Source organism: Ranitomeya imitator, chromosome 7, assembly GCF_032444005.1.
Source record: "Ranitomeya imitator isolate aRanImi1 chromosome 7, aRanImi1.pri, whole genome shotgun sequence".
NCBI classification, from domain to species: Eukaryota; Metazoa; Chordata; class Amphibia; order Anura; family Dendrobatidae; genus Ranitomeya; species Ranitomeya imitator.
Genome location: NC_091288.1, coordinates 74,371,796 through 74,391,760, shown reverse-complemented (window position 1 = coordinate 74,391,760; position 19,965 = coordinate 74,371,796). Strand labels below are relative to the sequence as shown.

At 44.1% G+C, this 19,965-nt stretch overlaps 1 protein-coding gene across 4 annotated transcripts in view; it reads right to left on the bottom strand.

Annotated features, from left to right (window-relative positions):
* Window positions 1–9,556: 9,556 nt before the first annotated feature.
* ITGB2 (integrin subunit beta 2) overlaps window positions 9,557–19,965 on the bottom strand; it is a 220,890-nt gene continuing 210,481 nt past the window's right edge. For all 4 annotated transcript variants that reach the window (XM_069733517.1, XM_069733518.1, XM_069733520.1 and 1 more), the window contains exon 16: window positions 9,557–9,691. In XM_069733517.1, the coding sequence (XP_069589618.1) occupies window positions 9,626–9,691 (66 nt within the window). In that variant the 3' untranslated portion in view covers window positions 9,557–9,625. The remainder of the gene's footprint in view (window positions 9,692–19,965) is intronic.

Sequence of the window (19,965 nt, the reverse complement as noted above, 5' to 3'; positions counted from 1 at the left end):
TGCGTAAGCTGTGTTATATACTGCGTGGGCTGTGTTATATACTGCGTGGCTGTGCAATACAGTACGTGGGCTCTGTTATATACTGTGTGGGCTGTGTTATATACTGCGTGGGCTGTGTTATATACTGCGTGGCCTGTGTTATATACTACGTCACTGTGCTATATACTATGTGGGGTGCGTTATATACTACGTGGTTGTGAAATATACTATGTGGGCTGTGTTATATACTGCATGGGCTGTGTTATATGCTGCATGGGCTGTGTTATATACTGGGTGTGCTGTGTTATATACTACATGGGCTGTGCTATATACTACATACATATTCTAGAATACCCGATGCCTTAGTATCGGACCACCATCTAGTCTATTAATATAATTGCCTTGTAATGTTTTAATTTCCTGTTCTGTCCAGATGTCACTGTATCCCAGAATTCCAAGCGGAGGAAATTCATCGACCGCCATATTGGGACACCCAAGTGATGGGTGTCTCAATATGGAAACTGCTGCTGGTACCAACCTATTGCACGGTACCACCAGTGGAACACCGTCGCACTTCTCACACTCACACACACTCACACAGCCTCTTGCGCAGTACCACCAGTGGAACACCGTCGCAAACACGCCACCACCGGAATCAGCCAAATGATTCACTGACTGCCGCCATCTTTGTACAGGAGGAGCACATGTGCAGTTTTAATGTGATCGCCGCTATCTGCACAAAGATGGTGGCGGTCTGATTTACTGCGCCTGCACGAATTATGCGCAGGTGCAGTGAATCATTCAGCTGATCCTGGCGGCAGTCAGTGTCTACAGGCAGAGGAAGCCGGTCACATTAAAGGGGTTTTCCCACGAACGAATGTTCATTTTAAAAATGGACTGTGTCTGACCGTGTACGGAGCATACCACATCTCCTGGGCAGGGGAGGAAGCTAAAGACAATACTGACATTACAGCAGGGGATCACAGTGGATTCATTTTGTGGGGAAAATATTTCACTGACTGTTTTTAAAAAATATTTTACCTCACAAAATCTATCCTCTGCAATTTCCTGCTGTAATGTCAGTATTGTCTTTGAGGGGAGAACACAGCGCAGAAAGGAGAGAGACGGAGGAATAGCATATGGGGTAGACAGGTCAAAGAAGAGAGCACAGATAGGAAAAGTCAGCACATGGGGAAAAAGAGTGGATGGGTGGGTGAGCACATAGGGGGAAGATTCTCAACACTGCAAAGCCTGTCCTCATCGCGACATTACCCCCTCCCGATGCGATAGCATCAGGCCTCTATCTAGTTATATATATGTGTGGGAATATGCTAATGCATAATACAATTTAGCAAGAAGTATTTTACCTTCTATCAATGGATGCCCAGGAGGGTACTGCAATTGCGGTGTATAAAGGGTTAACTGCTGCAGAGCGTTCCCCTTGCCCAAAGGTCTGGCTACCTTACATATACAAGGATGCAATGAAAAGAATAAGGCAGAAGCGATAGTACATTTCACAGATAATAATAGGCATATCCATCACATCAGAGATAAATGATGATGCCTATCCGGAGCATGTGGTCTAGCCATCTATGGGAACAGATCTTCTTAAAGTACTCCACTGAGTCGGCCCTAATGGCCTCCAATTTCTCGTATTACGTATTATTAACCCCAGCGATAACAGTGGGGACATAAAAAAGCTACATGTATTTAACTGGCTTGTAGTATAAACTGAGCAAATTTAAAGGATGGGTTCTGCATATTTAAAGGTTTGCATCTTAATAAGAATGTAGCTGGTAACATAGGACATTTAGCTCCTGTAACTTCCTCTACCATATTTTCTATTCTAGACCCCAAATTAGCTACTACTGGGCAAGACCACCATATGTGGTACATTATACCCACATCCAGTCTGTTATGTCAGGCTGAGGCCTGGTGTATCTGTGGTGGAAAAATCATACCTTCACAGGCATATGTAGCATAGTTCTGTCTGCTAGCCTTGTACCACTCTTTTTTTTTTTTCAAAAAAATCACCAAAAAAACCCTAAAAATGTATACAGTCTGTTATGTCAGGCTGAGGCCTGGTGTATCTGTGGTAGAAAAATCGTAGCATTGCAGGCATACTGATCACACATAATTTATCTCCAAATAAATAGATTTGTCTTGAGCTTTTGAAATAGTTCAGTAGTCCATTTAAAATGGGCAAGGCAAGGGACGGGAAGTGGACGTGATGCTGATGGTGCATGCAGTGGACGAGGCCGTGGCCAAGCTGAAAGTGGGCCACAACAAAGACCCACATCTTCTCGCTCGACCTCCCTGCCCAAGTTTCTAGGGGACCGCAGCACACCACTATTGAAGCCTGAGCAGTGTGAAACGGTTGTTGGCTGGATAGCGGATAATGCTTCCAGTCACTTAGCCAGCACCACCACCACCATGTCTTCCACATGGTCAAGTCTGAGTAGCTGTGAGTGTAAACCGGATATTCCTCACCCTGATCCTCCTTCCTCTCACCATGCCGAGTGCCCTGAGACAACTGATCCCACATTTGGACACTCCAAAGAGGTGTTCAGTTTTCCCTTTCAAGATTCCGGACTCTCGGACGGTCAACTTGAAGTGGGGCCAGATGAGATCGCATGTAGTGATGCCCAAAGCTTAGAACAACCACGGTCACATGAAAGCGATGGTGAGAAAGTGTCACAAGAGGTGGACGATGATGAGACACAATTGCCAGAAAGTCAGGAGGAGGAGCAGGGTGCGGATGTGGAAGACGAGGTGGTGGATGACATAGTGACTGAACCAACCTGGGAGGAGGACATGCAGAGTGAGGACAGCAGCACACATGGGGAAGGAGGCATATCACCCCAACAGGCAGGAAGAAGCAGTGTGGTGGCCACAGACAGAAGGCGTGCATCCATTACCCGTAACACCAACATGAGGGAAGTTGCCATTCCAACTGTTAGATCTTCCCAAGTCTGGTTATTTTTTAAGTCTCTCACGATAACCCCAAACAGGCCATTTGCAGCACCTGCAATGCCTGCATTAGCAGGGGTAGCAAAACTACCAGCCTGACCACCACCACCAGCATGATCAGGCACATGGCAGGCACAACCCCAGGCTCCAGGAACACTGTCTGCAGGTGACACCACTTCTTCCACTGTGTTGCGTAGAAGCCAATCAACAGTCCACTGTGTATGTGAAGATGCCTGTAGCCCTGCAGCTGTTGTTGCCCACAGTCAAGCAGCACCATCATCAAGCCCATCCACGTCCTTGTCCCAGGAAAGCCTTCAGTTGTCTATACCCCAGTCATTGGAACGCAAGCGGAAATACCCAGCCAACACCCCACAGGCCACGGTACTAAGTTCTAACATTTCTCATCTGCTTGAGCTCGAAATGTTGCCTTTTGGCTCGTAGAGACGAAAGCTTTCCGCAACCTGATGGCGGCGGCTGTCCCAAGGTACTCGGTCCCCAGTCGCCACTATTTCTACCGGTGTGCCGTACCGGCATTACACCATCATGTGTCCAACAACATTACCCGTGCCCTCAACAATGCTGTTACTGGGAAAATCCACTTAACCACAGACATGTGGACAAGTTCTTTTGGGCAGGGACGGTACATCTCATTGACGGCACACTGGGTTAACTTAGTGGAACATGGGACCCCGTCAGACCTTGGGATGGAACATATCCTCCCTACACCGAGAAATGCAGGCCCTTTGTCAATCAGGGTTACCACTACAGCTCCTGCACCTCCTCCTCTTTATCCTCCTCCTCTTCAGCCTCCGTCGGTGAAATGAACACATCAGTCAGGAGCTGGAAACACTGCAGCACTGCCTCAGCCAAGTGGCAACAGGCTGTGCTGAAGCTAATCTGCTTAGGTGACAAACCTGACAAGTCTGAAGAGCTGTGGACAGCACTGAAAGATCAGTCAGATATTTGGATGACACCGCTGAACCTACAGCCACGCTTGATCGTGTATGACAATGGCCGTAACCTGGTGGCGGCTCTGCGGCAAGGTGAGCTCACACACGTACCTTGCCTGGCCCATGTGCTTAACCTCGTGGTTCAACGTTTTCTGAAAAGCTACCTGGAGCTGCCATATCTGCTAATGAAAGTACGCTGTCTGTCTGCCTATTTTAGAAGGTCATCTACAGCTTCAGCCGCTCTTGCCATGCTTCAGCAGCTTCCAGCTCACCGACTGGTGTGTGATGTCCCCACGCGTTGGAAATCTACACTGCATATGTTGGAAAGGATTTGTGAGCAGAAGAGGGCAACTGTTGATTACCAACATCAACAAGGCCGTCGATATTCAGTTCAGACTCCACACATAAGACCTCAGGAGTGGACATGGATGCCAGACATATGTACCATCCTCCAAAACTTTTAGGACTGCACCCAGATGGTGAGCAGCGATGACGCCATAATTAGCATCACCATCCCGCTTCTCAGCATTCTGAAAACCTCTCTGCTCACAATTAAAGAGGATGCATTGCAGGCAGAGCACAAGGACATGGAGCAAGGAACCATACAGGGGGATTACACTCAGCCCAGCCTCATGTCTTCCCAACATGGATTGGTAGACAATGATGAGGAGGAAGAACAGGAGCTACTTTCATGCGCTATAGGCGGTACTACAAACACAGCTGTCATACCGTCTGTTCAGCGGGGATGGCCTGAGGACAGGGAGGAGGAGGATGAGGAGGACAGCATGGTCAGTCATCTTGTTGGTGAGGACACGGAAGTCTTGCCTGTTAGCAGTCTGGCACACATGGCTGACTTTATGCTGCGCTGCATTTCACGTGACCCTCGCATTCTAAAATTTTTTGGTGACACTCATTACTGGTTGCTGACACTTCTAGACCCACGCTACAAGGAGAACTTTCAATCTCTTCTGCCAGTGGCAGAGAGGTGTACTAAAATGTTGCAGTTATAGAGGGCCTTTGTGGCGGAATTACTTAAAAAATTCCCATGTGAGAATGCTGGCAGCAGACGTCAGAGTTTGTTGTACAACCAAGGAGTTCAAGCAAGAGAGACAGAAGTACAATCAAGCTCAGGCAGGGGAACAATGGCAAAGTTCTGGGACAGTTTTCTCCGACCCTTCCATCGTGCCGGCACAGACAAAAGGGGGTGCTGTCACAAGAAGTGCAATGTTTGGGAAGATGCTGAGGGAGTACCTTGCAGATCTTACAAACGTCCTCCGGGATTCCTCTGTGCCTTTTAATTATTGGATATCCAAGCTGGACACGTGGCATGAACTGGCTCTCTATGCCTTGGAGGTCCTGGCCTGCCCTGCTGCTAGCGTTCTGTCAGAGCTGGTTTTTGTGCCGCTGGTGGAATTATAACAGATAAGTGCATCCGCCTGTCAACTGAAAATGCTGACAGGCTGACCCTTATAAAAATGAACAAGGGCTGGATTGGGCAAGACTTCTGTACACCACCAAGTGAAAACAGCGAAACATAACCTCTAATACATTCTCTTTTTTGGGGAGGTGTATTCTCATGCACCTCTTCACAACCACACATGGGTATACACTTCCAGATTTGGTCTCTTTGGGGTTATCCTCCTCCTTATCCTCATCCTCATCATCCACAACCAGTAGAACACCAGGGTGAACGGATTCCGTGATACAAAAGTCACTCATTTTTTTGTGCAAGGCTGTTTTTATGATGCCCGTTACTAATTGGAAACCAAAACAGGGGGAAATTTAGTAAAAAGTATTTTCTTCCTAGTTCTGCTTATATTTTACATTTTTCATAGCTCTGGACAGTCCTCTAATGAGGTAATGTATACATCTACAATAGAAAATTATTCAAATACTTTTATATTATATTTATAGCCCTGTCTCTGAGCTGTTGCTAGGCACAAAAATATCTTGTTGGACACATTCTGGCTTCATATTTATGAACCTGTGTTCGCCCTTCCCTTTTGTTATTTTCTATCATAGGTGGAGTCACATGTTTTATTTGATTTCAGTATGATTTATCTTATGTCTCATTTTCCACTACTAGATCACCAAGGTTCTGTGCTGCTACAGCCGGTGCAATTTTTGGCAAGGGTGTCTATGATGCCCATAGTCTAATTTTTTTAATTTATCCCCCATGGGGAAATGTTTGTCAGCCCAAGCACTTTGTGTATGAGCATTACAAGTCTAGGAGACCGGCTCCTTTACCTTGGGCCTAGTTTTTAATAAGGCCTTCATCAATGTTTCCTCATTCTCCATCACTAGATCACCAGGTTTATCGTGTTCTGTGCTGATACACCAGTGCAATGTTGGGCAAAAGTGTCTATATGATGCCCGTTACCAATTTGAAACCAAAATAAATTTTACTCCCCCAGGGGGGAAATTTCGTAAAAAGAAGATGCACGTATCTTCTTCCCATTTATTCTTATATTTTCAATTTTTAATAGCTCTGAAGAGTCCTCTAATGAGGTAGTGTATACCTCTTCAATTGAAAATTATTCATAGACTTTTATATTAAATTTTTATTTATAGCCCTGTCTCTGAGCTGTTGCTAGGGACAAACCTATCTCGTTGGACACATTCTGGCTTCATATTTATGAACCTGTGTTCGCCCCTACCTTTTGTTATTTTCTTTCATACCTGGAGTCACATTTTTTATTTATTTATTTTATTTCAGTATGATTTATCTTATGTCTCCTCATTCTTCACCACTAGATCACCAGGGTTAACGTGTTCTGTGCTGCTACAGCAAATCCAATTTTTGCCGCGGGTGTCTATGATGCCCATAAAAGATTTTTTTTAAATGTACCCCTCATGGGGAAATGTTTGGATAATTTTAGTACTCCAAATGTTGGATTTTAGTGGCATAGCCTACTTATGGACACAATTTTGGTGGCCCCCCCCCCCCCCCAAAAAAAATAAGAACACATTTTGATCACTCTGTTATCTCCGTCAGACGCACGGTGTATCTGTGGTGTCAAAATCCTTCCTGTGCAGGCATACATTGCATTTTTAGGTCTGCTAGACTGCTAAGCTTGGTGTATACAGTATTTTGTGTTTTTTTAAATTTTGAAAAATAAATCCCACATATTGAAACAGTCTGTTATCTCAGTCACATGTCTGGTCTATCTGTGGTCTATTCAGATATACATTCCATTTTTTGCTCTGATACCCTTTGTGTATACAGTATTTTGTGTTTTTTAAAAATGAAAAAAAAAATACATCCCACATATTGAAACAGTATTTTATCTCACATTTTGATACATGAAAGAAATATATCTTGGTACCGTGTTAGCCAGTAGATAGAAAAATATTTAGAATTGAGAATCTTTGGTGGTTGATACCTTTTAATGGCTAACTGATAGCCATTAAAAGGTATCAACCACTGAGGATTCTGAATTCTAAATATTTTTCTATTTTATCTCAGTCACTCGTCTGGTCTATCAGTGGTATTCAAATCTTGTCTTTTCAGACATACATTCCATTTTTTGCTCTGATACCCTTGGTGTATACTTTTTTTTTTAAAATTTTTTGAAAATACATCCCACATATTGAAACAGTCTGTTATCTCAGTGACATGTCTGGTCTCTCAGTGGTCTTCAAATCTTGTCTTTTCAGATATACGGTACATTCCATTTTTTGCTCTGATTCTTGGTGTATACAGTATTTTATGGTTTTAAAATTTGTAAAAATACAGTCCACATATTGAGACAGTTTGTTATCTCCGTCCGACAGCCATTTTATGTGTGGTCTAAAAATAGTTTTTTTTTCATGCATACATTCCAGTCTTTGGTCTGTCTAATACCCTAGGTCTATACACTATCTTGGTTAAAACAAAAAAATGTTTACAGTGTGGTAGTTTCGTGACACGCCTCATCTATCTGTGGCTACAAAGTGTGCTTTTGAGGCTTCCATTCTCCTTTTTTTTGCTGTGTGTTACCCTAGCTCAAAACAGTAATCACTATTTTGTCATGATTTTTTTAAATGTACCCCCCATCGGGAAATGTTGGTAAGCCCATACACTTGGTGTATGGGCAGTACGAGTCTAGGAGACACGCTCCTTGGTAATGGGACAGTTTTGTTTAGGAGGCTTTCCTCCATGATTCTTCCAAGGGGGATTGGGGTGCGTGCAAATCTGGGTAAAGGCGGCCTTTGCATTGAATACATAAGGAACCTGTATGGCAGGACCAACTGAAGAATATGAAGTGGGTTTTTCTGTGGCCATCCAGTACCTGGGTTCAAAGGCTTATTGGGGTGCATATGACTTGATAGCAGGGCAGGCCTTGCATTCAATGCAACATTTTTTCAGGAGGCGCTCCTGTACCTCTCGTGAAAGGGGTATTAGGGTGCGTTGTAATTCTTGGCAGCCAAGACACTCACTGCATAGGCAATAACAGCATAGGAGACCCACTGTTTAATAATGACCCTTTAAGAATATTAATGCCGCCTGATGCCCCTCTAAAAATAGGCTTTGTGACTTTAAAAGTCCCTCCTTCAGAAATGAAACTTGATGTGTCTCCTTATGTGTCACACAACACATATCCAGCTAGGGTTGTTAAATGTTACAATGACATTTCCCAGTGAATGCATTTGTATTGGTTGACAGCAATGTTAAAGTTGAAAAACGCATCAAAAACGCTGCGTGTGAACTAAGCCCAAGTGGTGGAGGAACATTTTGGTCTGGAGTTAATTATTTTGCCTTATATACAATTCATTACCCTGGAAAGGATATACCTCAACATATTTCCCAGCAAAATCCATTTTGGTTTCGTTTTTGTATGTTTTTTGGTGCACCTGTAAAAATGGCGTGAAACTCTGACAACATTGCTTACAACTGTGACCTAGGAGTCAGGAATGCTTCCAGGGGCGATCCCCATAATGTTCCTGTGTCATTTGAGCTGTGTTTCCATCATTTTCAGACGTTTTTAGACTTTAAAATGACACCCGGGGGGGATTGCGGTAGAAATACTCTGGCTTCCCATAGACTTTCATTGGGCTCGTTGCTCGGGTCGAGTACCCGAGTATTCCAATCTGCTCGACCCGAGGAACGCGCACCCGAGCATTTTAGTGCTCGCTCATCACTAGTCAATATGAATATACTCCTCAAATACGTTTTAATTAGCAAATCCTGCTCCTTTTGTCTAGGAAGGTAATCACATGTCAAGGTCACAGCAGCGGAGCTTCCTACTGTACATGCTCACAGGCACCTTCCTATTAATGTTCTATTTTTTTTATAGCGCCATTAATTCCACAGCGCTTTACAGAAATTATCATCACTGTCCCCATTGGGGCTCACAATCTAGATTCCCTATCATTATGTCTGTGGAGTGTGGTTGGAAATTGGAGAAAATGGAGGAAACCACGCCAAAACGGGGAGAACATACAAACTCCTTGCAGATGTCCTTTATGGGATTTGAACCCAGGACCCCAGCGCTGCAAGTCTGCAATGCTAACCACTGAGGACATGCTCTGACAGTGTAACAAATAACAGCAGTTTTTATGCACTACAGCGATTACCTCCCTAGACAAAATGAATGTGACTTGATAATTAGGTATTTCAGAATTTTCTCTATTCCTGGAAAAGTCCTTTAAATAAAAAAAAACACTTCAGCAACATAAAAAGTATATACATGTTTAAAGCAAAAAGACAATAAAGCATTCTCTTGTGCTTGCTGTTAGATACATGATCATTCGCCATCAAAGTTCGGGTTCTTCACAGTGGTGGTGGCAGTAGTAAAGATGGGATTCACATTCTAAATAAAGAGAAAATAGTATTATAGTATAAAAGTGGCACAATATATTATAAAATACCATGGATATGGAGAATCTATACAGCAGCGAAAGAAGGACCATGCAGGGGCGCCAATATTAGTGTTACAGCATTGCACTAGCTTAGGTATCCATGGTTTTGACAACTCATATAGTGACAGTTAGTTGCCAGTGGTCGTAACCATGGATACCTAAGCTGCTGCAATGTCTGCACATGAGGAAAAAGACATAGCTTATCAGGAGAACTATACTACGGTACATTTCTAATTGGAAGTATTTGCTAATATTATTTTTACACCTACTACATATTGGGATATGATCTTGGAGATGGGAATACCCATTTAATTATAAGTTTTTGCAAATTGTTAGATCTTCTAAGAAGACTTTAAATACCCTTATGCACTTTAGATCACAATCTGATAAACTCACTGTTTTTGTAGGGAGCGGCCAATCATCTAATCTAATGTATGGGGGGGCTTCCCAACTCATCCCTAATATTATGTCTGAAGAACTAAGAGTTAATTCTTACATGGAAGCAAAGGATTGGCAAAAGGAGATGTGCTGAAGACTCATCCACATCAGAATTGAGGCACTCCCTGCTTGGTCTCAGGACGTGAGTGACGTCCATTTTATAATATAAGCATTTGAGTCCAGCATCACGATAAAACACATTTATTTGAAATACATTGACAATCCAAGGCGCAAAAAGGAAGGTGCAAGCTAGATGTGGTTTACATTTTTTTCGCGCTCGTCTCAGCCTCTAGTTATAGCGTTCATCCTAACACAAGTACAAACTAATATACAGTGAGTACTGGGCGGTATTTTTGACGTCACTCAATCAGTTCTCATTGTGTTTTAGATTTTCCTATCGCCACAACAGCACCCACAACGAGAGAGGGGATCCGCCCACCTTCCGGACAGGAACCTACAGGTTAAAAAGGGGCGGTCCCCCTCGCCCTCCAGTTTGGGTTCCTGTCCGGACGGCGGGAACCTGCAGGATTTCGTCTTACCCGGTTCTGCCAAGCCTCTGTGCGGTGTCCGGGGGGAACGGCAAAGTCGGGGGCCCAGAAGCAGCGTCGGGGGAAGTCCTATGTCCAGCTTCCCCCCTCGTCTGGCAAGGATCGGTGGCGTTCCTGGGGGAAGGCATGCCGCCCTGGGTCGTCCACGCGCGCGCGATGCTGCAGGAGCAGGTCGGCGCTTATGACCCGGAAGTAAAGTTAACGACTTCCGGAGGAGGCCGGGAGGAGGAGCGCGGGACTTTTGAAAAGAAGGCAGCACTTGGTGAGTGTGTGCGGCAACATGTCTTCTACAGGAGACGCCGAACACTGACAGCTAGGAGAGCAGAGGAGCAGCAGCAGATCTCGTAGTGGTGATGTGGTACGCGGGCAGCAGGACCCTGGCAACCCAACGTCACGTCGCACCTCGCCCCCTCAGAAACCGGTACTCTAATTTTGTCAGCAGTGGTGAGTGTTATATCTGAGCCATTGGCTGATACAACTGTTTTCTGTACTATGCTTTGTTGTAGGGGAAGAAGGTCTCTAAATCTAAACATAAGCAGTGTGCTTTATGCACGGAGCCACTACCTGACACTTATTTAAAGAAGTTATGTCAAACGTGTATATGCCGTACGTTAGAGGAAGAGGCCCCTCTCCGGGTATCGGATTTGAGGGAAGTAATTAGGGAAGAAATAAAATCGTCCCTTAAATCTAGACGGCATGAAAAGAGCAGTATGGAGATGGTATCCGATTCTAGCCCTTCGTTACAAGAGGGCGAGTGCTCGGAAAGTTCTTCACCATCCTCCTCAGATGAGGAGGGAAGGCCTTGCTTTTCCGCTGACAATATGGAGACTTTAATAAAGGCAGTCCGTGCAACTATGGGGGTTGCGGAGAGTAAAGAACCGAAAACAACTCAGGAGATCATGTTCGCAGGGCTGAGCTAGAGACGTCGCAAAGCTTTCCCGGTGGTAGATTCCATTAAAGATCTGGTCAAACGGGAGTGGGACAAGCTGGATAAAGGGTTCTTACCTTCGGCCGCAAAAAGAAGGTACCCCTTTGAGGATGATACCTTATCCCAGTGGATGAAGATCCCAAAAGTAGATGCGGCAGTAGCCTCTACTTCGAAAACAGCCTCGCTACCATTAGAGGATGTAGGACTCCTTAAGGATCCTTCAGACAGGAAGGCTGACATGCTCCTTAAGAAGTTGTGGGAGTCATCATCTGGAGCCTTTAAGCCCGCAATCGCAGGCACCTGTACTGCTAGATCAATTATGGTCTGGGTGACTCAGCTGGAGGAACAGCTTAAAGCAAAAGTACCCAGGGATAAATTGTTGAATTCCCTGTCTCAGGTCAGAGAAGGAGCGGCTTATCTAGCGGATGCCTCGATTGATTCCCTGAAATTGGCCGCAAGATCGGCGGGTCTTTCAAATGCAGCCCGACGGGCACTATGGCTAAAGACCTGGAAGGGGGATGCTCAGGCTAAAGCCAAATTGTGCTCCATTCCGTGTAGGGGTGAGTACCTATTCGGCCCGATGCTGGATGACATCCTTGCAAAGGCAGAAGATAGAAAGAAGGGATTTCCTAAAACGTTTAATCCCACTTTTAGGAACGCCTTCCGGAGACGCATGCCCTTCAGGAAATTCCAGTCAGACCAGCAGGGATATAATCGTGACTGGGAAACATCGGATCAAAAGAAAGGTGGATACTATAAGAACCCTTCATCTTTCTCAAGACGTAGACGTAACTACAGATAGAACAGATCTACCAGTAGGGGGAAGACTGAGGTTCTTCTCAGATGAATGGAAAAAGATAACTTCTAGTGCCTGGATAATGGGGGTAGTTGAGTCAGGGTTAAAATTAGAATTTTTGAGAACTCCCCCAAATCATTTTGTAATAACATTGCTGGACACTCCAGCCCAACAACAGGCCTTAGAATTAGAGATTCAACAATTAATTTACAAAGCGAGTTATTGAAGAAGTTCCAAAACATCAGGAGAAGACGGGCTTTTATTCTCCGCTATTCTTAATCTCTAAACCTGATGGGTCCTTCAGGACTATCATAAGTTTACGTAAATTGAATAAATATCTTCAGTACCACGCTTTTAAGATGGAATCCATTAGGTCAACAACTAAGCTTTTGTTTCCTAGGTGCTACATGTCGGTCTTGGATCTAAAAGATGCGTACTACCATCTTCCAGTTTACAGAAATCACCAGCAATTCCTCAGGATGGCAGTATGGGTAAACCATCAAATTAAACATTTCCAATTTCTGGCAATGCCCTTTGGCCTGTCTATGGCACCTAGAGTTTTTACAAAGGGTGTTTCGGAAGTAATGGCCCATATCAGGGAAAGGGAAACCCTTGTAGTGCCCTATCTAGATGATTTTTTAATAGTTGGGAATTCAATTGCTCAGTGTACGGCTAGGGTAAATGCCATAATATCATCCCTACAGGAACTCGGATGGATAATCAACTGGGAAAAGTCAAAACTGGAACCTACAAGACGTCAAATGTTCCTAGGAGTTTTTCTAGACTCAGAAAATCAGTCATCCTTCCTACCAGAAGAGAAGAAGCAGAAGATCATTCAAAGGATCACGGCCGTAAGGAAAGTTCCAAACTTAAGTTTAAGAGACGCAATGTCTCTACTGGGATCATTGACTGCGTGTATACCGGCGGTGAGATGGGCTCAGGCTCATACTCGAATGCTTCAGTACGAAGTTCTTCAAGCAGAGAAAGATCTTCAGGGTTCTCTAAGCAGAAAGTTCAATTTATCACCCGCCACTCTTCACGATCTGAGATGGTGGCTCAATCTAGCACATTTAGCAAAGGGAGTTCTCTGGACCATCACTCCGGACAATGTAGTTACAACAGATGCCAGTCCGTTCGGTTGGGGAGCCCATATGGGAGACATTCTAACCCAAGGGCGATGGTCGATTCAAGAATCCCAGAATTCCTCAAATCTAAGAGAGCTTGCTGCGGTCAATCAGGCTCTTCTTTGCTTACTACCATCCCTGAGGAATTCGCATGTATAGATACAAACCGACAATATGACTGTGGAGGCCTACATCAATCATCAGGGGGGGACAAGGTCACGATCCCTAATGACCACTACAGCACAGATATTGTCCCTGGCCGAGAATCACTTACAGTCCCTGTCGGCAGTTCATATAAAAGGGGAACTCAATATAGAGGCGGACTATCTCAGTCTCCATTCCCTTCGTCAGGGAGAATGGTCCCTAAACCAACAAATATTCGATCGGATAGTCAATCTTTGGGGGTTGCCGATAATAGATCTATTTGCTACAAGGGAGAACAGGAAGGTCAGGAGGTTTGCATCTTTACACATAGCAGACCGACCGTTCATAGTGGATTCCCTTCGTGTTCGTTGGGACTTCCAGCTGGCATATGCCTTTCCCCCAATGTGTCTGATTCCGATAGTTCTCAGAAAGATCAGGGAGGAAAGAGCCAGAGTGATCTTAATCGCCCCCTTCTGGCCCAGGAGGCCTTGGTTCTCTCTCCTCAGGACAATGTCTGTGACCGATCCCGGGGTGTTGCCAGTGGTTCCGGAACTCCTTTCTCAAGCTCCATTTCGTCATCCAAATTTGGAGACTCTTCACTTAACGGCTTGGAACTTGAGAGGGAGCTTCTGAAGGAGAGGGGGTTCTCTAAGGCTTTAATAGCTACCTTATTTAAAAGCAGGAAGGAGGTCACTACAAAAATCTACACAAAAATTTGGAAAAAATTCCTTACGTTTTATCAGCAACCATTAGGAGATAATGCTCCAATTTCGGCTATTTTAGAGTTCCTTCAGAAAGGCTAGGAATTGGGTTTAGCAGTCAATACCCTGAGAGTTCATGTTTCAGCCTTGGGGGCTCTGTATAACAGTGATATAGCCGGTAATAGATGGGTTGCTAGGTTTATTAAGGCATGTCAGCGTTCTAACCCAATCCATATTGTAAGAATACCCCCTTGGGATCTAAATTTGGTGCTTGAGGCGTTGACTGAACCTCCTTTCGAGCCATTAGATTCTATTTCAATAAAAAATTTAACCTTAAAAACAGCTCTACTTTTAGCATTAACATCTGCCAGGAGGGTCAGTGATATACATGCGTTGTCAGTAGATCCTCCCTATCTAATAATTCTCCAAGATAAGATTGTCTTAAAACCTGATCCTGCATACTTGCCAAAAGTATCAACTAAATTTCATAGAAGTCAGGAGATTTATTTACCATCTTTTTATGAAAATCCAGATTCAGAAGAGGAGAAAAAATATCATACTCTAGATGTCAAGAGGGCGATATTAGAATACTTGAATAGGACACAAAGCTGGAGACAGAGTAGGGCTCTGTTTGTTTCTTTCCAGAATCGGAAAAAGGGTTCAGGTGTCACGAAGAATTCTATCGCTAGATGGATTAGAGAAGCGATATGTCTTGCTTACTCTGCCAGGGGAGTAACACCACCAGAAGGCATCAGGGCGCACTCCACTCGGGCTATGGCATCATCTTGGGCGGAGAAGGCAGATGTCCCCATTGAAATGATATGTAAGGCGGCAACTTGGTCATCACCTTCCACCTTTTATAAGCACTATCGCCTTGATCTATCTGCAAATTCCAGCTTACAGTTTGGCCGTTCAGTACTTAGTGCTGTGGTCCCTCCCAAATAGATAATCTTTGAAAGTCTCTCGTTGTGGGTGCTGTCGTGGTGATAGGAAAACCGGTTTTTACGTACCGGTAATAGGATTTTACAGAGTCCACGACAGCACCCATACATTCCCCCCCGTATTTAGTTACTTATTCTTGCACTCTGTTGGAAGGAGTGCCTTAGAGATCACTCTATAGAGGTGGTGGTATTTAGTAGTGTTTAAGATAATATTATCATGTACTGATTCATTGGCGGTATCCCTTGTACTCTGGAACACAAACTGGAGGGCGAGGGGGACCGCCCCTTTTTAACCTGTAGGTTCCTGTCCGGAAGGTGGGCGGATCCCCTCTCTCTCGTTGTGGGTGCTGTCGTGGACTCTGTAAAATCCTATTACCGGTACGTAAAAACCGGTTTCACTTGTATTAGGTTGCGTGCCATGACTAAAGGCCCCCGTACACATGAGACTAATATCAACGGGTTTGGCCAACGGTCTAATGTGTATGGGGGCACCTGCCGGCTGATGGTCAGGAGAGATGTTTAGATTGCACATGTCTGATTTCGGACTGCTGATAGCATTGCTCTACCTGTGATAAGCTGCGGGCCAACGTGTCAACCAGCGGCTTTCTCATAGAGCACACAGGAGTGCTCGGCTGAGTGAACACTCCTGTGTATGAGAGAGTCAGCTGAGATGGCTGTCGGCCGAATGATCGGCCAAAGTATTGTTCAGTCAACATCCATCTAATGTGTATGGCCAGCTTACCAGCTAAGATGATGCTCAAAATATGTAAGCCACAACTAACTTGCTCCATTTATTTGCACCTTGGATTTTTAATGCTTTTCAAATAAATGTGTTTTATTCTGATGCCGGTGGGTATATGGGCCATACATACAAAAAAAAATTAATTTGCAGGACAAAGTGACATTTTTAGAGATATCATTTCTTTACACCTTTTGATAATTTTTTTAAAAGTTTTTCTTGCATTTATTTTTTAAATGGCAATCATCGTATAGGTTATGCTACAGTTTTATAGCTTGGGTCGTTATTGATGAGGCGATAACAAAAACATGCACTCTTTGGTTTACTTTAGTTTATATATAAAACAGCATTTTTATTGGCAAAATATTTTTTCATGCTTTATTTTTACGCTATGACTATTTTGTTTCCCCCAATTGGCCACAAACAGTAATATTGTCTGATAATTAGCACCTCATAGTAATTCTGGCAAACATCTTGTAGTAATGTGCCCTATCCTGGTCCCCATCTTGTAGTAATCTCTCCATCCTGGTCCCCACCTTGTAGTAATCTCCCCGTCCTGGTCCCCATCCTGGTCCCCATCTTGTAGTAATCTCCTTATCCTGGTCCCCATCTTGTATTAATCTCCCCATCCTGGTCCTCATCTTGGACTAATGTCCCCATCCTGGTCCCCACATTGTATTAATGCCCCCTCCTGGTCCCTTTTTTTGTAGTAATGTCTCCATCCTGGTCCCCTTCTTGCAGTAATGTCCCCATCCAGGTCCCTTGATCCAAGGACGCACACTAAACAGAAATTGCTGTCGTCGGGAGACCACTGGACCAGGCTGCAATTGTCAAGGGGTCTACAGTACCTGCAGGCCCCATAAAGCAGCCTCAGGGGCCGTGTGTTTGAGTCCCCTGGTGTGGCACCTCCTTTTGGGGCTGTGCATTTAGTCAATATAGCATTATCAGGGAAGGTGTTTAGACAGTCAGGCTGGGTCCTGCTCTGCCCCATCTATTGAGGCTCCTTAGCACATGGAGGTTTAACCCCTTTAACCCCCAAGGGTGGTTTGCACGTTAATGACCGGGCCAATTTTTACAATTCTGACCACTGTCCCTTTATGAGCTTATAACTCTGGAACGCTTCAGCGGATCCCGGTGATTCTGACACTGTTTTCTCGTGACATATTGTACTTCATGAAAGTGGTAAAATTTCTTTGATATTACCTGCGTTTATTTGTGAAAAAAATGGAAATTTGGTGAAAATTTTGAAAATTTCGCAATTTTCCAACTTTGAATTTTTATGCAATTAAATCACAGAGATATGTCACACAAAATACTTAATCAGCTCCAATTTGTTTTATTTTACCAAGGGTAACAGGAGAAAATGGACCCCAAAAGTTGTTGTACAATTTGTCCTGAGTACGCCGATACCCCATATGTGGGGGTAAACCACTGTTTGGGCGCATGGCAGAGCTCGGAAGGGAAGGAGCGCCATTTGACTTTTCAATGTAAATTTGACAGGAATTGAGATGGGACGCCATGTTGCGTTTGGAGAGCCACTGATGTGCCTAAATATTGAAACCCCCCACAAGTGACACCATTTTGGAAACTAGACCCCCTAAGGCACTCATCTAGATGTGTTGTGAGAGCTTTGAACCCACAAGTGTTTCACTACAGTTTATAACGCAGAGCTGTGAAAATAAAAATTCTTTTTTTCCCACAAAAATTATTTTTTAGCCCCCAGTTTTGTATTTTTCCAAGGGTGACAGGAGAAATTGGACCCCAAAAATTGTTGTCCAATTTGTTCTGAGTACGCTGATACCCCATATGTGGGGGGGGGAACCACCGTTTGAGCGCATGGCAGAGCTTGGAAGGGAAGGAGCGTCATTTGGAATGCTGACTTAGATGGATTGGTCTGCAGGCGTCACATTGCGTTTGCAGAGCCCCTAATGTACCTAAACAGTAGAAACCCCCCACAAATGACCCCATATTGGAAACTAGACCCCCCAAGGAACTTATCTAGATGTGTTGTGAGAACTTTGAACCCCCAAGTGTTTCACTACAGTTCATAACGCAGAGCCGTGAAAATAAAAAATCCTTTTTTTCCCACAAAAATTATTTTTTAGCCCCCAGTTTTGTATTTTCCCAAGGGTAACAGGAGAAATTGGACCCCAAAATTTGTTGTCCAATGTGTCCTGAGTACGCTGATACCCCATATGTTGGGGTAAACCCCTGTTTCGGCGCACGGGAGAGCTCGTAAGGGAAGGAGCACTGTTTTACTTTTTCAACACAGAATTGTCTGGAATTGAGATTGGACGCCATGTCGCGTTTGGAGAGCCCCTGATGTGCCTAAACAGTGGAAACCCCCCCAATTATAACTGAAACCCTAATCCAAGCACACCCCTAACCCTAATCCCAATGGTAACCCTAACCACACCCCTAACCCTAATCCCAACCCTATTCCCAACCGTAAATGTAATCCAAACCCTAACCCTAATTTTAGCCCCAACCCTAACTGTAGCCCTAACCCTAGCCCTAACCCTAGACCTAACCCTAACCCTAACCCTAATGGGAAAATGGAAATAAATACATTTTTTTATTTTTTTTATTTTTCTCTAACTAAGGGGGTGATGAAAGGGGGTTTGATCTACTTTTATAGCGGGTTTTTTAGCAGATTTTTATGATTGGCAGCCGTCACACACTGAAAGACGCTTTTTATTGAAAAAAATATTTTTTGCGTTACCACATTTTGAGAGCTATAATTTTTCCATATTTGGGTCCATACAGTCATGTGAGGTCTTGTTTTTTGCGGGACGAGTTGACGTTTTTATTGGTAACATTTTTGGGCACGTGACATTTTTTGATCGCTTTTTATTACGATTTTTGTGAGGCAGAATGACCAAAAACCAGCTATTCATGAATTTCTTTGGGGGGAGGCGTTTATACCGTTCCGCGTTTGGTAAAATGGATAAAGCAGTTTTATTCTTCGGGTCAGTACGATTACAGCGATACCTCATTTATATCATTTTTTTATGTTTTGGCGCTTTTATACGATGAAAACTATTTTATAGAAAAAATAATTATTTTTGCATCGCTTTATTCTGAGGACTATAACTTTTTTTTTTTTTTTTGATGACGCTGTATGGCAGCTCATTTTTTGCGGGACAAGATGATGTTTTCAGCGGTACCATGATTATTTATATCCATCTTTTTGATCGCATGTTATTCCACTTTTTGTTTGGCGGTATGATAATAAAGCTCTGTTTTTTTGCCTCGGTTTTTTTGTTTTTACGGTGTTCACTGAAGGGGTTAACTAGTGGGACAGTTTTATAGGTCAGGTCGTTACGGATGCAGCGATACTAAATATATATAATGTGTGTTTTTTTTATTTAGATAAAGAAATATATTTATAGGAACAATATATATATATATATATATATATATATATATTAGGATTTTATTTATTTTTTTACACATGTGAATATTTTTTTTCTACACTATAACATTGCCCTGGGGGGGCATCGTGTTATAGAGTAAGATCGCTGATTTGACACTTTGCTGTGCACTGTGTCAGATCAGCGATCTGACGTGCACTCCTGGAGGCTTCCTGGCGCCTGCTCTGAGCAGGCGCTGTGAAGCCACCTCCCTGCAGGACCCGGATGCAGCCTCGCAGCCATTTTGGATCCGGGCCTGCTGCAGGGAGGAGGTAAGAGACCATCGCAGCAATGCGATGTTTGATCACAGTGTGCCGGGGGTTAATGTGCCGGGGGGCGGTCCGTGACTGTTCGTGGCACATAGTGCCGGATGTCAGCTGCGATAGTCAGCTGACACCCGGCCGCGATCAGCCGTGCTCCCCCGTGAGCGCGGCCGATCGCTATGACGTACTA